The sequence below is a fragment of the Heloderma suspectum genome, chromosome 9 (genome assembly GCF_057233095.1).
Source record: "Heloderma suspectum isolate Gila_16-S chromosome 9, 16-S_ref, whole genome shotgun sequence".
In the NCBI taxonomy this organism is placed as follows: Eukaryota; Metazoa; Chordata; class Lepidosauria; order Squamata; family Helodermatidae; genus Heloderma; species Heloderma suspectum.
Window position 1 is genome coordinate 1,066,078 of NC_139466.1, and position 18,301 is coordinate 1,084,378.

Sequence of the window (18,301 nt, forward strand, 5' to 3'; positions counted from 1 at the left end):
TTCTCCATCTTTGGCTGCAAAGGACATAATCAATCTGATTTCGATATTGACCATCTGGTGATGTCCATGTGTAGAGTCGCCTCCTGTGCTGTTGTTTGCTATGATCAGCGTGTTCTCTTGGCAAAACTCGATTAGCCTTTGTCCTGCTTCATTTTGTACACCAAGGCCATGCTTGCCTGTTAATCCCAGTTATTTCTTGACTTCCTACTTTAGCATTCCAATCCCCTATGATGAAAAAGGACATCTTTTTTTGGTGTTAGTTCTAGAAGGTGTTGTAGGTCTTCATAGAACCGATCAGCCTCAGCTTCTTCGGCCTCAGTGGTTGGGGCATAGACTTGAATTATTGTGATGTTGAATGGTTTGCCTTGGATTCGTACTGAGATCATTGTATCGTTTTTGAGATTGTACCCCAGTACTGCTTTTCCCACCCTTCTATTGACTATGAGTGCTGCTCCATTTGTTCTAAGGGATTCTTGCCCATAGTAGTAGTTATAATGGTAACCTGAATTGAATTCGCCCATGCTTGTCCATTTTAGTTCGCTGATTCCCAAGATGTCGATGTTCAATCTTGCCATCTCATGTTTGACCACCTCCAGCTTACCTTGATTCAGTGATCTGACATTCCAGGTTCCTAAACAATATTGTTCTTTACAGCATCGGACTTCCTTTTCACCACCAGACACATCCACAGCTGAGTGTCCTTTCGGCTTTGGCCCAGCCGCTTCACTCTTTCTGGCGCTACTTGGAAATTCCAAGTCATTCCAAAATTCCCTCAGCTCTTCCATTCCATTCTGCTCATTCCATTCTTAAACCATTCTTTTAGCCCCTGGCTAAAATACCTGTCACCCTACAGGGCTGGCAGGAATTTGACAGATTAGGAACCATGGGGTGGGTGTGTCAAGACAAGAACATCAGAAGAGCTCTGAGGCTGGATCAGACCAAAGGCCTGTCCAGTCCAGCTTTCTGTGCACACAGTGGCCAGCCAGATGCCAACATGGGAAACCCACAGTTACAGCATCCTCCTGCTAAGGTTCCCCAGCAACTGATATATAGCCATCAGGACTAGGAGTGATTGATGGTCTTCTCCTCCATGAATTTGTCGAATTCCCGTTTAAAGCTGTCCAAGTTGGTGGCCATCACTACATCTTGTGGTAGTGAATTCCATAGTTTAACTATGTGCTGCATGAAGAAGGACTTCGTTTGGTCTTTCCTGAATCTCCAACTGAACAACAACCCACTTTCTCCACACCATGCATCATTTTATACACCTGTGTGATTCTGTTAAAGTGTTGCACTCAATATGCCAACAAATTTGGAACGCTCAACAGTGGCCACAAGACTGGAAAAGGTCAGTTTACATTCCAATTCCAAAGAAGGGCAATGCCAAAGAGTGTTCAAACTACCGTACAATTGCGCTCATTTCACATGCCAGCAAGGTGATGCTCAAAATCCTACAAGCTAGGCTTCAGCAGCATGTGAACTGAGAACTACCGGAAGTACAAGCTGGGTTTCGAAGAGGCAGAGGAACTAGAGATCAAATCGCCAACATTCACTGGATCATGGAGAAAGCAAGAGAATTCCAGAAAAGCCTCTATTTCTGCTTCATTGACTACGCTAAAGCCTTTGATTGTGTGGATCACAACAAACTGTGGGAAATTCTTAAAGAGATGGGAGTGCCAGACCACCTTACCTGTCTCCTGAGAAACCTGTACGAGGGTCAAGAAGCAACAGTAAGAACCGGACATGGAACAACCAATTGGTTCAAAATTGGGAAAGGAGTACAACAAGGCTGTATATTGTTGCCCTGTTTAACTTATATGCAGAATACATCATGAGAAACGCCAGGTTGGATGAATCACAGGTCGGAATTAAGATTGCCGGGAGAATTATCAACAACCTCAGATACGCAGATGATACCACCCTAATGGCAGAAAGCGAAGAGGATCTCAAGAGCCTCTTGTTGAGGGTGAAAGTGGAGAGTGCAAAAGCTGGTTTGAAACTCAGCATAAAAAAACTAAGATCATGGGGTCTGGCCCCATCACTTGCTGGCATATGGAAGGGGAAGAAATGGAAGCAGTGACGGATTTTACTTTCTTGGGCTCCAAGATCACCGCAGACGGTGACTGTAGCCATGAAATTGAAAGACGCTTGCTCCTTGGGAGGAAAGCTGTGGCAAACCTAGACAGCATAGTAAGAAGCAGAGACATCACCTTGCTGACAAAGGTCCGTCTAATCAAAGCTATGTTTTTCCCAGTAGTAATGTATGGCTGTGAGAGCTGGACTATAAGGAAGGCTGAGCGCCGAAGAATTGATGCTTTCGAACTGTGGTGCTGGAGAAGACTCTTACGAGTCCCCTGGACTGCAAGGAGGTCCAATCAGTCAATCCTATAGGAAATCAACCCTGAGTGCTCATTGGTAGGACAGATACTGAAGCTGAAGCTCAAATATTTTGGCCACCTGATGCGAAAAGAAAACTCCCTGGAAAAGACGCTGATGCTGGGAAAGATTGAAGGCAAAAGGAGAAGGGGACGGCAGAGGATGAGATGGCTAGATAGCATCACCGATGCAATGAATATGGACTTGAGCACGCTCCAGGAGAGAGCGGAGGACAGGAAGGCCTGGTGTACTATGGTCCAAGGGGCCACGAAGAGTCGGACACGACTGAATGACTGAACAACAAGAAGTGCTTCTATATGGCCTCAAACCAAAAGGCATCCAGATTCTCTGCCTTCTAGGAGCTCTCTGAGAATTGTCAGTTTATTGTCAGCAATTAGGGGAACATCTTGGTCTGTTCTCTGGAACATGGTGGTCCCCTTGCTTTTCTGCATTGCTCTGGAGGTCTGCTTCCTGCAGCAGTCATGCCGGCAACGGAGGAGCATTCCAGTTGCCGCCAGATGCACACAAAGACCCCAATGACTCCCATCAGCCAAAGCACCAGCATTGTTCACTGCAGGGCCACCTCAGAAGCCCCTCAAGCCCAGGCAGTGCTTCCTACGAGGATGAGCCCCTCTTGGCCAGTCCCCTCATGGGCACCTGTGCTCCACTGCACAGGAGATGTGGGGCAGCCTTGAATGGTTGGGCCAGGTGGGCTCTGGGATTTCTCCAGCCCAGGCAACACAACCCTGTGAATGGCTCCATGGGCAGTTTAGGGACCAAACACATTGATGCAGTGCAATCGGCTACTCTTGAGAGTTCGTGCTGCGAACTACAATTACCTTGCTGGAAGCGTCCCAGAGTCCAAACCTGGATGCATTGGGGGAATCATGGCCAGCTTTGCCATCAGGAGCTCTCGCGATGCTCAGTTGTGCTGGGCTGCATGGATCCTGGTGGCTCTCCAGGGCTTGCCTTTCCCAGCCCTGCTGCTGGAGACCCCTTGGACTAGGCAGTGCCTTGGAGATTCAACCTGGCAAAACAGCCACTTGGCTACTGAGCCACAAAGACAAGAGGCCCCCCTTGTGAGCCAGGAACCAAAGTGGCCAGGTGCCTGGCAAAGCAGCAAGTGCAAAGTCGTCCAGAACATCACGACTCTTGAGTCCCCCCAGCAGCCCCAGTATTTAGCCAGCTTTGAGACTTGGCAGAGGGGAAACACATTCCGAAGGCTGCTTCTGTGGAGAGAACGTAGCAGGCTGGGAGGCTGGATCGAGCAGGCATGCAGTGGCAATCTACCGGCTGAGGAGCTGGCAAAGGCCCCAGCTACCTCCTGCTTCGTCCCACCCTGTTCCACAGCTCATCAGGGGAAGGGGCTGTGGGTCAGTGGGGGAGCCCCCGCGTTGCAGGCAGAAGGCCCCCTGTTCAGTCCGTGACAGCATCTCCAGGTGGGGCTGGAAAAAACCCTGCCTGAAGCCCAAAGGGAGAGCCGCTGCTGCTAGTCAGTGTTGACAATACTGGGCTAGATGGACCCAGGGTCTGGCTCAATATGCGGCAGCTTCTCATGTTCCCAATGTTCTGGGCTGGGGGACCAGCCCAGTTTTGTAAGCTCCCCATGCCATGGGGCTTAAGCAGGACTGTTGGATCTGAGAGTCTGCAGCATTGCAGAGCATCTTGCCGCTCCCAGCCCAGCCCTCTTGGGTGACGGAATCGCTTTGGGCAGGCCAGTGTGGGCGGGAGAAAGGAGAGCTGCCCCTTGCAGCTGAAGGCACCAGCCCCGTCATGAACATCTCATTCATCCGCACGTGTGCCAGATGGTCTGGGCCAGCACATGGCTCCTCTGGTGGAGAGGCTCCTGCCGTCCACCTTCCCCACCCTGAGCGTGTGCCGTGAGCGATACGGCTTGCCAGGAGTTTCTGTTCAGTTGCCATGGTTTTACACTCCTTTTAATTACATAATTTACAGAGGGGCTCACAACACTAATAAAAGAAAGTACAGCTTGTTAAAGCAATCAAACCAATGGAATCTGAAACAGTTTCAGCAATCAACAGATCAACGGAGCAGCAGGATTAATCCTCTGTACCTCATTTTCAAGGATCTGGCAGAACAAAGAAGAGCAGAGCTGACACAGCAGGGCATCCACCCCTGCAGACCCACAGGCCCCGAGAGTGTGTTACATGGGTGGTGACAGCTGGGACTGTCTTGCTTAGAGAAAAGGCGAGCGAGGGGAAACATGAGAGACACTGCATGGTGTGGAAAGGAAGTTTTCTCCCTCTCCCATAATACTAGAACCCAAAGGGGTCCTCCCATGAAACTGATTGGTGGGAAATCTAGGACAGACGGAAGGAAGGATTTCTTCACTCAGTGCCCAGTTAAACTATGGAATTCACTTCCACAAGATGTAGTGATGGCCACCAGTTTGGATGGCTACTAGTCTTGATGGCTATATGCTTGAGAATGGCTACTAGTCTTGATGACTATATGCTGCTTCCAGTATCAGAGGCAGTATGCCTATGTACACCTGTTGCTGGGGAACATAGGTGGGAGGGCGCTGTTGCACTCGTGTCCTGCTTGTGGGTTTTCCACAGGCATCTGGTTGGCCAGTGTGTGAACTTAATGCTGGACTAAATGGACCTTGGTCTGATCCAGCATGGCTCTTTTTATTTTCTTGACTGTGCTAGGTGGCAATATGGCTGCTTCTCAGAGGTAAGACCCCACTGCAAACCCACCATACTGTTACTTACACACACACACACAGAATGTTCAGCATGAAAGACCCTGAAAGCTCTTCCTGCAGGGCAGCCTGGCTACCCTCCAGCACTAGAGGCAAATGGACAGGTGCAAATGTACATTCCTCTCAGTGCCTCGAGGACATGGTGTTCTTTCTGCAAGAGGCCAGAGGGGGGAAATGGGGGGAGGCAGGTGCTCATCAGTTATTCGCAAACTGACTGCAATATCAGCACCTCCCTTTGAACAGTGGCCACTTGATTTATGGAGATGAGGTCGTGTCAAGCAGACCAAGGCTGAAGTGTGGTTCAGTTCGTGTTTCTGGTGGTGACAGCTGGATCACCTTCTTTGGCTCTTAACTGCTGGAATCTCATTAGCCTGGTTTGCTCCCCGCCCCCGATACTCACTTCTGCAAAGAGATACTGATTGGGCCCTCTTTGGCTCGTGCTTTGAGCAAGGCTGCCTTTCTGGACTGATTAAAGCAGAGCCTGATCATCTTGCACAGCACAGGTCGTGTTGGAGGGCAGCATACGCCTGCCGCCTGCAGATCTCTGCCCGTACTGCTTGCTTCCCTGCAAGCTGACCTGACTGGGAAGGCAGGGACCATCCTGTAAAGATTCATGCAAACTCAGGCATGTAGGCTTTCCTGGGCAATGCAGAGGCCAGGTCTGAATGAGAAGAGCATGCCGCTCTCCCGACTGTGGCGTGAAGGGGCAGGAAGCAAAGGCTACAGAGACATGAGCTACTCTGGGAGAGACAAAGGACCAAGAGCTGTGTCTTTTAATGATGATGGTGAAGCAGAAAGTGGAGCTTCAGTTTTGACAGACACCAAGGATGCTGTGTGAGAAGCAAATAAAACAGTTCAGGAAGCCTTTGAAGTCAGGAGAGAGGCAGTAGGTGGATGGATCTGGAAGATGCAGGCGGAAATGTGGATAACCCATAATAGAGGAAATCTGTGTTCTGCAGTGTGGCATTCACCCTTTGTAGATTGGGGCATAATCACACTCTTCAATTAAACTTGTGTGTGTGGCCAGCTCTGTTCTCCTTCTAGAGGAGAATGAGCTACTTCTCCATTTTTCCCAGTCAAGGGTATGGTGTGACCATCTTGCAAACTCCCTCCCCCCCGCCCAGTGGGCTAAGGGTTTTTGCTTGAAGCAGTGACATTAGTTAGCATTACAATCTCCAGCTGTAATCACTATTCAGCCTTGTTCCCAAGACACAGGGTCTCTTGGCTAAAGTTGGCTAATTAATTGAGCCAGAACCTATTAGCTGTCCTCCCGCAGAGACACAGCAACACAACCAGTCGTAATCCATTTGGCCTTTCATTCCCAGTTAAAGGCAAAGTATGCCTAATTCCATTATTCCCTTATCATCCAATTGCATCTTGCCTCAAGTTGATCCTGTAGCTGTTTTGCTGTCCCTTCAGCTTTCTCTCCCTATTTTTTAAAAGGTTTTTAATGGTTGCACACATCTAGCAGAGTTGTGCACACCGCTGCGTGTGCGTGTACCTGAGACCATGAACAACCTGCAGTGCTAAGAGCAGGAAGTGATGGAGGGAACATGTGGAAAAGAAACCCCAGGACACTGAAGGATGAATTATACAACCAAGGACTGCGAGGCGGGGTGTGAGCGCAGTCCAAGCCTTGCAATGGCAACACGTTGGTCCCCAAGGATTCGGAACATGTTGGATTGTGCCTCCTTTTGAGCCAGTCCTTTTATCCTGCGATTGAGATGGCTCCTTCATGGAAGTTAGTGGGCTCTCTTTACATGATGCTGTGACGCCCCAGGGCATCTCCTGCACTAAATGCCCTTTGTTCCGTTTTTAAATAGATCGCAGATAACGAGCGATCAAATTACCGCGTTGTGTTCTGCTTGAGTTCCCTCCGTGAAAAGTGAAAAAGCGGCAAGAAGAGGAGCGAGATCAATGAAAGATAATGGAAGATTCAGCTACGGGGAGAAGCGGGGAGGGGGGAAAGGAAGCACATGAGAAAGGGAGTCGTCATGATCCTGCATTTAAAACGGAAGCAGAAAGCCCTGTTTTAAATGCAGGGCTTTCAGCTGGTGTAGAGATGCCCTCAGTGCACCAAAGGCAGCATTGCTGCCCCTCTGGGTTGTCAACGGCCACCATTCTGGCCACTCACCAAGCTAAAGTTGGGAGTGTGCGAAGTCTTGCTTGGCGTCCTGTCCAGAACTGCTTTTCTTCATTTAGGGCATCTCCACACCAGCCTAAAATCCTGCATTTAAAATGGGGCTCTCTGCTTCCGTTTTAAATACATGATCACAACGACTTCCATACCTTTCATTGATCTCGTTCCTCTTCTTGCCACTTTTCCTCTTTTCACAGAGGAAACTCAAGCAGAACACATGGGGGTAATTTGATAGCTTATCTGTGATCTATTTAAAAACGGAACAAAGGGTATTTAGTGCAGGAGATGCCTTGGGTCATCATGTAGAGAGTTCAAAAACATCTGAGAGAGAGAGCCATCTCATTCATAGGATAAAAGCTCCCTGTGAAGAAGCCCTTAATCTGCAAAACTCTGGCTCTCAGTTGCATTGTAGTTGCGTTTTTGTTTGGCCACTACTGCTCTTTTTTGCAGCTCAGTTTTTAATTGTGCGTCAGCTATGTTAGTCTAGGTTGGGTGGCCCTGCAAAGGCACTGGGCACTGCAATCAGTGTTGTGCGTGGGAGGCATAGACGTGGCGATGGAAGAGTGACTGACCGTTCCCGGGGAAGAGGGCCCAGGCAGCAGTGAGCATTGTTATTCCCAGTCGTAAACTCCTGAGGAGCCACATCTGCCAACCACTGGAAAGGAGCATTTGCTCCTTTCCATCTAACCCCAGTGTGATGGTTTCATCTGTGAATGATAGTCTGAGGCTGCTAAGAGAGTGTACAAGGCTCAGCAAGCTGAAGCGCAATCCAGACAAGACTGATGGCTCGTGGTGGCCAAGGCCTGTGCTGAGGATGCCGTGGAAATGCCAGTGGTGGATAGGAGCATGGTCCACTAGAAGGCACAAGCTGCCCTTTACGCTGCCCCTGCGTCTTCAGAGGGCAGCAGTGGTGAGGTGTGCGTGAACAATCACGCGTGATGTGCCAGCTGCGGCCCTTCCTGAGCCAGTCTGACTTGGCAACAGTTATCCATTCCTTGGTTACTTCACGTTTAGACTACCGTAATGTGTTCTACATGGGGTTACTCTTGGAGAGTGCCTGGAAGCTTCAGTTGATGCTAACCACGGTATCCTTCTGGATAGGTTGCCTGGGCTGGGAGTTGGAGGCGCTGTGCTGCAGTGGTTTTGCTGCTACTTGGATGGCCAATTCCAGAAGGTGGTGCTGGGGATTATTGTGCTGTGCCTTGGCAACTATGCCATGGGGTTCTGCAGGGCTCTATTTTATCCCCCATGCTATTTAGCATCTACATGAAACCACTGGGGGAGGTCATTCGGAGATATGGACTGAGGTGTCATCAATATGCAGATGATATTTCATCAAATCCAGGTGAGGCAGTGGCTGTTCTGGATCAGTGCCTGGGCACAGTAATGGACTGGATGTGGGCCAATAAACTGAGACTCAGTCCAGATAAGACAGGGGTAGTGTTAGTGGGTAGTTCGTCTGCCCGGCTAGGTGATGTTCAACCTGTGCCGGAGGGGGTTGCACTCCCCCTAAAGGATCTGCTGCATAGTTTAGGAGTGGTCTTGGACCCAGAACTGCCACTTGAGGCACAAGTGAACTCAGTGGCATGAAGCACTTTTTACCAGCTTAGGCTAATATATCAACTACACCCTTATCTGGACAGAGATAGCCTAGCTACAGTTATCCATGCTCTAATCTCTCATCTGGATTACTGCAATGCATTATACGTGGGGCTGCCTTTGAAAATGGTCCAGAAACTTCAGCTGCTCCAGAACAGGGCAGTGAGATTGTTAACAGGGACTGGCCAACATATTATGCCAGTACTTTCCCAGCCCGATTCAACATGCTGGTATTAACATTCAAAGCCCTAAACGGCTTGGGGCCAGGTTATCTGAAGGATCGCCTCCTCCCGCATGTACCTGCCCGGACCCTATGATCATCTTCAGGGGTCCTTGTCCAGGAGCTGCTGCCAAAAGAGCTAAAGCAGGTGGCTACCAGGAAAAGGGCACTTTCTGCTGTGACACCCCGATAGTGGAACGAGCTACCTAGAGAGGTTTGCCTCGCGCCTACATTGCACGGTTTCTGGCGCTAGGTGAAGACCTTTTTATTTTCCCAGGCATTTTTAGCATTTCAGCATTCCAGGTTTTTTTAGCTCTGCTGTCTTAAATCTGCTATTGCGTTTTAAATATCTGCACTGCTGCTAGGTTTTACTCTGGTTGTATTTTTATTCTGCAGCTTTAATCTATTATATTTTATATTTTATTTTCTGTTGTATTTTTGTAGTTTTAATTTTGTGAACCACCCAGAGAGCCTCAGCTATTGGGCAGTATACAAATGAAATAGATAATAACTGGCGCACCATATCAAAACCATACTACACCTGTCCCGAAAGGCCTGCACTGACTGCCAATTGCTTTCCAGGCCAAATTCAAGGTGTTGGTCTTAACCTTATAGAATCATAGAATAGTAGGGTTGGAAGGGGCCTACAAGGCCATCGACTCCAACCCCCTGCTCAATGCAGGAATCCAAGTCAGAGCATCCCTGACAGATGGCTGTCCAGCCTCGTCTTGAACGCCTCCAGTGTGGGAGAGCCCACCACCTCCCCAGGGAATTGGTTCCATTGTCGTATTGCTCTAACAGTCAGGACATTTTTCCTGATGTTCAGCCGGAATCTGGCTTCCTGTAACTTGAGCCCATGATTCCATGTACTGCACTCTGGGATGATAGAGAAGAGATCCTGGCCTTCTTCTCTGTGACAACCTTTCAACTACTTGAAGAGCACTACCCTATCTCCCCTCAGTCTTCTCTTCTCAAGGCTCAACATGCCCAGTTCTTTCAGTCTCTCTTCATAGGGCTTTGTTTCCAGTGGGTATCGTGGAGAATTCCACCACGGATTTCAGTGAGGCCGATGCACTGGCATTCGGCCCCCCGAAACCCGTGGCGGGACGCCCTCCCACCCCCCGCCATCCCGCAGAATCCCCCCCGGGACAGAGCTTACCTGGGGTGGATGTTCCAGCAGTGGCGGCAGCTGGTCTCTCAGCCAGCTGCTGCAGCCGCCATTTGCGTCCTGCCAGGCTGCCGCAGCCATCCATGGCCGGAACTCCGGCTGCGGATGGCCTTGGCTGGCGGCTCTGCAGAGCTGCTGTGGAGCACAGACAGCCAGGGAGGATTCCGAGGGGAGGGACGCTGCTAAAAAAAAGCTTTTTGCAGCTTTTTTTTAGCTGCAAAAAGGTAAGTGACTTTCGTACATCCCTAGTTTCTAGTCCCCTGATCATCTTTGTTGCCCTCCTCTGAACCCTCTCCAGTTTGTCTGCATCCTTCTTAAAGTGTGGTGCCCAGAACTGGACACAGTACTCCAGATGAGGCCTAAGCAGTGCTGAGTAGAGGGGAACTAGTACATCCCAGGATTTGGAAGCGATGCTTCTATGAATGCAGCCCAAAAGAGCATTGGCCTTTTTTGCAGCCACATCACATGGTTGGCTCATATTCAGCTTATGATAGACAACAATTCCAAGATCCTTCTCGCTTGTAGTGTTGTTGAGCCACACATCGCCCATCTTGTAACTGTGCATTTGGTTTCTTTTTCCTAGGTGCAGAACTTGGCATTTACCCCTATTAAATGTCATTCCGTTGTTTTCTGCCCAGCGCTCCAGTCTATCCAGATCACTTTGAATTTTGTTTCTGCCTTCCAAAGTATAGGCTATCCCACCCAATTTTGTGTCATCTGCAAATCTGATTGGCATTCCCTGCATCTCCTCCTCCAAGTCATTAATACAAATGTTGAAGAGCACTGGGCTCAGGGCTGAGCCCTGCAGTACCCCGCTTGTTACCTCTCCCCAGTTTGAGAAGGTCCCATTGATAAGCAGTCTTGGAGTCCGGTTCTGTAGCCAACTGTGGATCCACCAGATCCTTGTTTCATCTAGCCCACTTTGAACTAGTTTGCTCATCAGGATATCATGGGGCACTTCATCAAAAGCTTTGCTGAAGTTGAGGTATATGATGTGTACAGCATTCCCACGGTCCACAAGGGAGGTGACTTGATCAAAAAATGAGATCAGGTTCATCTGGCAGGACTTGTTCTTGACAAATCCATGTTGGCTTCGAGTCATGACTGCATTGTTTGCAAGGTGCTTACAGATGGATTGCTTTATCATCTGCTCCAGAATTTTCCCAGGGATTGATGTCAGACTGACTGGTCTGTCCTTCCCAGGTTCCTCCTTTTTACCCTTTTTGAAGATAGGGACAACATTAGCCCTCCTCCAATCATCTGGCACTTCCCCCGTCCTCCGTGATTTCTCAAATAGAATAGACAGCGGTTCTGAGAGTTCTTCTGCCAGTTCCTTTATTACTCTAGGATGCAGTTAATCTGGCCCTGGAGATTTGAACTCATTCAAAGTTCATATTAGGTGTTCTTTGACCATATGCCTATCAATCTCAAGCGGCAATCCTTCCCCTTCGGCCTGTACTTCGCCTTTGCGAAGGGGGCGGGTCATAGACCCTCTTTTGGGAGAAGACTGAGCCAAAGTAGGAATTGAGAACCTCTGCCTTTTCTTTGTCCTCTGTTATCATTTTGCCAACCTTATTTAAAAGTTGAACCACCATTTCTTTCCTCTGTCTTTTACTATGCACGTAGCTGAAGAAAGCCTTTTTGTTGTTTTTAGCATCCCTCGCTAGCCTCAACTCGTTCTCAGCTTTAGCCTTCCTGACACCATCCCTGCAATTCTGTGCTACCTGCCTGTACTCTTCCTTTGTTACTTGGCCTTCTTTCCACCTCCTATATGTATCCTTTTTTGTTTTCAGGTCATCTTGTAGCTTTTTGTGAAGCCACATTGGCTTGTTCTGTTGTCTTCCACCTTCTTGTTGGAATTGTTTGTGATTGTGCCTTGAGAATGTCCTTTTTTAAAAGCTCCCACCCATCTTGGACTCCTTTTCTCGTTAGAGTCGCTTGCCATGGGACCTTGCTGATCATTGTTCTGAGTTTATTAAAATCAGCTTTCCTAAAATCCAGGGTACGCGTTTGACTACATGCAGCTTTTCCTTCCCTTAGAACCAAGAACTCAAGTACAACATGGTCGCTTTCCTCCAGAGTTTCTGTAACTGCTACTTCATTCACTAAGTCATCTCTGTTGGTTGAGATCAAGTCAAGGATAGCCAATCCTCTAGTTCCTTCCTCTACTTTCTGCAGGAGGAAGTTATCCGCCACACAGGTCAGGACTTTCCTGGAGGGTCCATGTTTTGCAGAATTTGTCTCCCAACAAATATCAGGGAAATTGAGGTCCCCCATTACCACTACATCATGCTTCCTTGAAACATTGGCTATTTGCTTTTCAAAAGTTTCATCCTCATCTTCTCCTGGATTGGGTGGCCGGTAGTAGACTCCGACCACCAGGTTCCTTTTATTCTTTGCTCCATTTATTTTGATCCAGATGCTCTCGATGGGGCTACCAAGCTCCTCCTCCTGTATTTCTGTGCAGAGATATGTATTTTTCACATACAGTGCAACCCCACCTCCCTTTCTGTTCCTCCTGTTCTTTTGGAACAAGTTATATCCTTCCATTGCTGTATTCCAGTCATGAGAGTCATCCCACCAAGTCTCAGTTACACCTATCAAGTCATAATTTCCCTCTTGTATTAAGAGTTCAAGTTCGGTCTGTTTGTTTCTCATACTCTGGGCATTAGTATAGGGACATCGAAGACCATGTGCTTCATAGTCTGGCTTTCTTCTTACATGTCTGAAGACTATTATTGGGTGCTATCAGAGCTGTTCTCTCCGTTACAGAGCATGCGCCTACGTCCACTGTTACCCCCAACTTTACATCTCCCTTCCCTGTAGGATTCAGTTTAAAACCCTCCTGATGAAGTTCTTCATGGTGTGGCCAAACACATTCTTCCCATCTTTTGTGAGGTGCAACAAGGCGCTTGCCAACAGCCCATCTTCCAGGAAGTATAGCCCCTGGTCCCAGAATCCAAATCTCTAGTGCCACCACCACCTCCGTAGCCAGTCATTCACCCGGAGTGTTTTTTGTTCCCTTTCTATCCCTCTTCTGACTACCGGAAGGATGGATGAGAAAATATCTGGGCCCCAACGTTCTTGAGTTTCCTTCCCAAAGCTTCAAAGTCTGACGTGATTTCTTCATAGCTCCGCTTGGCTGTATCATTTGTTCCCACATGGATGAGAAGAAGGGGATACCTGTCAGTGGGCTTTATCACAGTCATGTCTCTAATCCGTCCTCCCGGGAGACAAGATACCTGGCGAGTCCACGGGTCTTCGTAACATACTTGGGTCTCGATCCCAGGCAGCAAGGAGCCTCCCACTACTACCACTCTTCTCTTCTTCTTGTAGGCCTGGGTTTCATCGCCTCTGTTTGACTGACCTTCAGCCTCTTGCTCACTCTCATGCAGGTTCCCCTGTGATTCTTCCTCTGCAGACTGTCCTCCAGTCTCATCTGCTAGTACCTGGAATCGGTTCCACTGCTTCCACTGGTGCAGAGTGGCATCTAGTTCTTCTCCTGTCATCCTTTTCCAAGGAATATCCTCTACTCCATTTTTCCTCACCTTCGCATTTCCCACTGCCTCATCTTGCTGTTGCTCTTCAAGCTTCTGGTCTTCACTTTGCTGCTGTAGTTCCACCATTATGTCCAAGAACTCTTCGTGTTCTCTTATTCCCCGGAGGGTGGACAGTCGCCACTGCAGTCCGCTTACTTTTTCTTCCAACAGCGTGATCAACTTGCACTTGTTGCAGGTGTAGGCCACGTTGTTCTCAGGCAAGAAAAAAAACATGGCACACACCTTGCAGGTCACCACAACTGGAGAATCTTGTCCTTCAATAGCCTCTTTTCCCTTTTTGTGTCTAGCTTTGTGATTGTTCTAGACTAGCCTGTGCCTGCTCCTCTACTCACTAGAGGTTAAAAGTAGAGTCCCACTGGGGTGGAAGTGTGTTACAAGACAAATAAATGAAAAAATAAAGTTTGTTAAAAAAAGGAAAAAAGGCGAAAAAATGTTAGGGGCCTCCCCCTTGACCTCCCCTGCTGAACTCCCCTGGCCAACTCCTGTTTGCTCCCCCCGTTTGCTCCCCCTGTTCGCTCGCTCTCTGGGAGCTTGCCTGCTTCTGTAGTCCCTGGACCAGCTGGAGCAGCTTGCTCTGCTCTGCTCTGCGCAGCTGGGAGGCGGGAAACAGACTGAAGCTTCCCGCCCAGTCAGCTGCTGGGAGTACTCAGGCCACACCCCTCCAATTCAGTTGGAGCTCTCAGAAGCACCTGGTGAGCTCACAGCCACTCCGAAGGATAAAGGGCAGCCCCCTGGGCTTCCTGCAGCCCACTTACCTCTTAGCCGCTGTCTCCTTTAAGGCCCTGAGCAGTTTAGGACCTCAGGCCCATCTGTCTCGCTATGAACCTGCCCAAGTACTCAGATCTGCAGGAGAGGCACTTCTGAGGGCACCATTACCTACAGAGGCCCATCTGTTGGGCCCGAGAGAAAGGGGTTTCTCCTATCTTGCCTCCAAACTATGGAATGTGCTCCCTCAAGGACTTTCCTTGAGTGGGGGCCAAAGGCACGTCTTTTCTATCTAGCCTTTTAAAATATGAAGCTTTTAATGTTTTCACTGTTTTGTTGTTGCAAGGTTTTATTGTTTAAAATTGTTGTACGCTGTCCTGGGCCCCATCTACACGAACCATTTACGCCGGGGCCACAGCAATTCGAGGTCCTTCACAGTTGCCACTTCGCAGCCTAACCGTGGTTTTCACCCGGAAAATGCAGATTTCAAAGACGTGTTTTGCTGCGATGTTTTCGGTTTGCTGCGGGTTTCCGGTGGTTGTGAGCTGTCTGTCTCTTCCCTGAAACGACTTTGCATTTTGTGGTGGGTGTGTGGTAGGCATGCCTAGTGCTTGTATCACTTTGTGACACCCCTTCTCTCCTCCCCGTCCCTTTGCAGCTACACAGTTGCAGAGGCACGGGGCAGCATGCTCCTTTCTTCAACCACACCTTTGCACACCTTCGCAGCTTCACAGTGGCTGCTTTGGACTCAGTGGCCAAGGGCTGGGGGGGATGTCAGGGGGAGCAGAAGGTCCAGGACCAGCTTCGCTCCAGCCACCATTTTGGAATGATGGGTAGGCACATGCCTCACATGGCCACATGAGAACCATCACGGGAATCTCGGGCTGGAGAACTGCCAAACAGTTGGCATGGTAACAAAGGTGCAGACCACCTACAGTTTACCTAACGAGGAACGGACATACACAAAATAACCCCCCAAAGAAAAAACAGCCACTAAAGCCCAAAGTGTCATGCTCCCACCCTCACGTGACTGTGCAGCTGCACATTTAAATGTAATGGTTATAAAAAGGGCAGCACAGCTGCTGCAGCTTACTTCACTTCAACGGCCGTGAGTCAGAGCACGGTGGATTTCCCATTAGAGAAGTCAATCGTGCGTGTACTGCAGCAGAAGCTAATTCACAGCTGCAATGCTGTGCAGGTATGACAGAGTGAAGGTTGAAAGCGGTGCTGTGTAGATGGCCCCTGATGGGCTTTTAGCAGATAAGTTGGTATAACAATGTTAATAAATTGCAAGTGCTTCTGGATCCAGGCCTCTCCTAGATTTGCAGGTCAAGGCAGTGATCAGAAGCCACCACTAGCTTCATTTTCACAGGCAGCCTCAGGTTCAGTGCGTTCCAGTTATCTCCTGGATATACTACTGTATGCATTCTACCTGGGGCTGCCCTTGAAAATGATTTGAAAACTTCAGTTAGTATAAAATGCGGCAGACAGGCTGATAATTGGTGCCAATTGCAGAGAACACATTGGCTGAAAGTTTTGGGGCTGAATTCAGGGTGGTCATGTTCTTTTATGACCTTTGTCTAGGATACTTGAAGGAGCACATACCCGTATGTACCCTTCTCCTGCATGTTGAGGACTAGTAGCACAAACTTGTTGCAGGTCCTATTGCTATAAAATTAGTGGTGATGGCTGACAGAGCTTTTCCTGTTGTAACCCCAAGACTGTGGAAGCATCTCGTGCAAGGAGATCTCAATTCATTCAAGCTCCCTTGAAATCATTTTATTCAGATTAGCTTTCAACTGCTGAATGTGCCAGTCACAAGCCCAGGATGGATGACGCAACCACCCCTGGTCAAACAACAGGGTTCAAGTCTGAGTTTTTCCTCCCCCAACAACCCACAATCCTGGGTTCCCACAGAACGCTAAACAAGCGGGGCATCCCTGGGTTGTTCAGTGTGGCAGGAGCGGTTGGGGCCAGCCCACTCGCCTGCTCCTGCTCCGCAGCCCGAACAAACACAGCTGTTGTGCCATCCGAACCAGGTTGGCGTTTCAGCTTGCAGCTGCTCTTTGAAATTGTTGCCTTGTCTCAATCGTTTCTTGAATTCTTTTATTAATTATATTGTTGTTCCCCACTTTGGGCAAATTTTATTGGAAGGCAAGTCGCACATGTTGTAAACAACACAATAGCCCCTTCCAGGGAGGCAGGAGAGGGGTGGCCCCGCCGGCGCTCCCCGCTTCTGCGAACGGCGAGAGGACGCCGCCCGCCCGCCCGCCCGGGGCTCCGTGGCAGGTGCCTGCACTGCCTTAGCCAGCGTTGGCCTGGGAGGGGAGAGCTCCTGCTTGTCGACAGGGCTTCCCAGCAGCTGGCCCCCACCGAGGGTAATGCATCACAGGCCGCTTCTCCCCCACAGCAAAGAGATGGGCTGCATGGCTCCATCTCGCTCTCGCCAGCGGCTCTGCCGCCAAACCAGCCCCCGCCCTGCCCCAGTCATGGCGTCTCCTTCCTTTTCCAGCCACTGGTGCTGCTGATGGAGTGGCCAGAAGCCACCAACTTTGCCTGCCTCACTGCGGGCTACTGCCAGCTTCTGGTGGACTCCAAGAGGATGGTCTTTGCCCGGCCTGTCAGCCAGCCTCCTCCAATGATCAAGGCAGGTACGTTTCAAGCTCTGCTATTTGTGCCCTCCTCCGGCCCACAGCTGCGCAGGGCTGGCCCTCCGTCTGGGGGCTCTCTGGAGGGCCCCGTCCGCTGGCCTCCTCCTGCCGCTACAGCAACTGTGGCCACACCCCTCCCCCTCAGCCCTTTGCATGTTGCCTCACAGGTTTGAGGGCTCAGTGGGCCATCGGCCAAGGGGATCTCCTCTTGCTCCAGCGCCGTGGCTGGGTTGCGGGTGAGCCGGAGGGAGGATGGTGACTGGGCCATCACTGGTTCATCCCATGGGACAGGCAGACACTGCAGCTGCTTCTAGCAGGGGCCGGGGCGCGTGGCCCACAGAAGGGCAGGGCAGAGAGGGAGGAGCCGGTAAGATGCTGGATTAAGCATCCCTGAGTAGTTCCACATCTTCACAAATCCAATGGCCCTCAGGGATACAAGCAAGATGTATCGAGGATGTGGTGCTGAGATAATGCATGTAAAGCGCAACATAAACACTTCATATCCTTAGGGGTGTGTTCAAACGGCATTTCACATGTTCTCCCCATCACCACAATCACGTGTTTTTCTCTTCCAAATCCTAAAAATCGCAACTAGGCACAGTAAAATGCGCCGGCTCCCCCCTTTGCAAGACCGCGAGCTCGCTTCTGTGTTGCAGTGGCCCACCACCTTTTGCCCTTCTCCACCCACCTGGTCTGGGCCACACACGGGCTGCTGTGGTGAGATGCCTCTCCAGCTCGCTTGCTTCTGGGGATCAGTTCCTGGACTCGCTTTTGGTCTGTGGATTGAGAGGTCAAGTCACCCACAGGCAACTGGGGTCTAGAATTAATTTCCTGTGTGAATTAACGGATTGAGTCTGATTTCAGAAGAGCAGCCAGGTTAGTCCTGCAGCGGCTCCTCGCTGACTACCTGGCTGACTGTGCCCTGAGCATTTGTAGGTGTGAATCACGCCATCAGGTGCATGGAGTGGACAGAGAAGGTGGTAGGTATGTGCAGACCTCTAGGCTCCTGTGCATGAACAGAGGCACGCTGGTGCAGGCAAGCCAAAGCGACTGCCGAGTGCGAGAGGCCGCAGAGCCCACGCTGACAGCGGGAGATGCAAACCCAGCATGGGTGTAGTTCACGATGCCCACTGTAATTCTGCACCGTGTCACAGCTG

The 18,301-nt window shown here is 49.9% G+C and overlaps 1 protein-coding gene across 2 annotated transcripts in view; it reads left to right on the top strand.

Moving 5' to 3' along the window:
* The window catches only part of FRMPD3 (FERM and PDZ domain containing 3), a 49,647-nt gene that overhangs the window by 24,957 nt on the left and 6,389 nt on the right, over window positions 1-18,301 (top strand). For both annotated transcript variants that reach the window (XM_084813293.1, XM_084813294.1), the window contains exon 12: window positions 17,006-17,144. In XM_084813293.1, coding sequence (XP_084669419.1) covers window positions 17,006-17,144 — 139 coding nt within the window. The remainder of the gene's footprint in view (window positions 1-17,005; window positions 17,145-18,301) is intronic.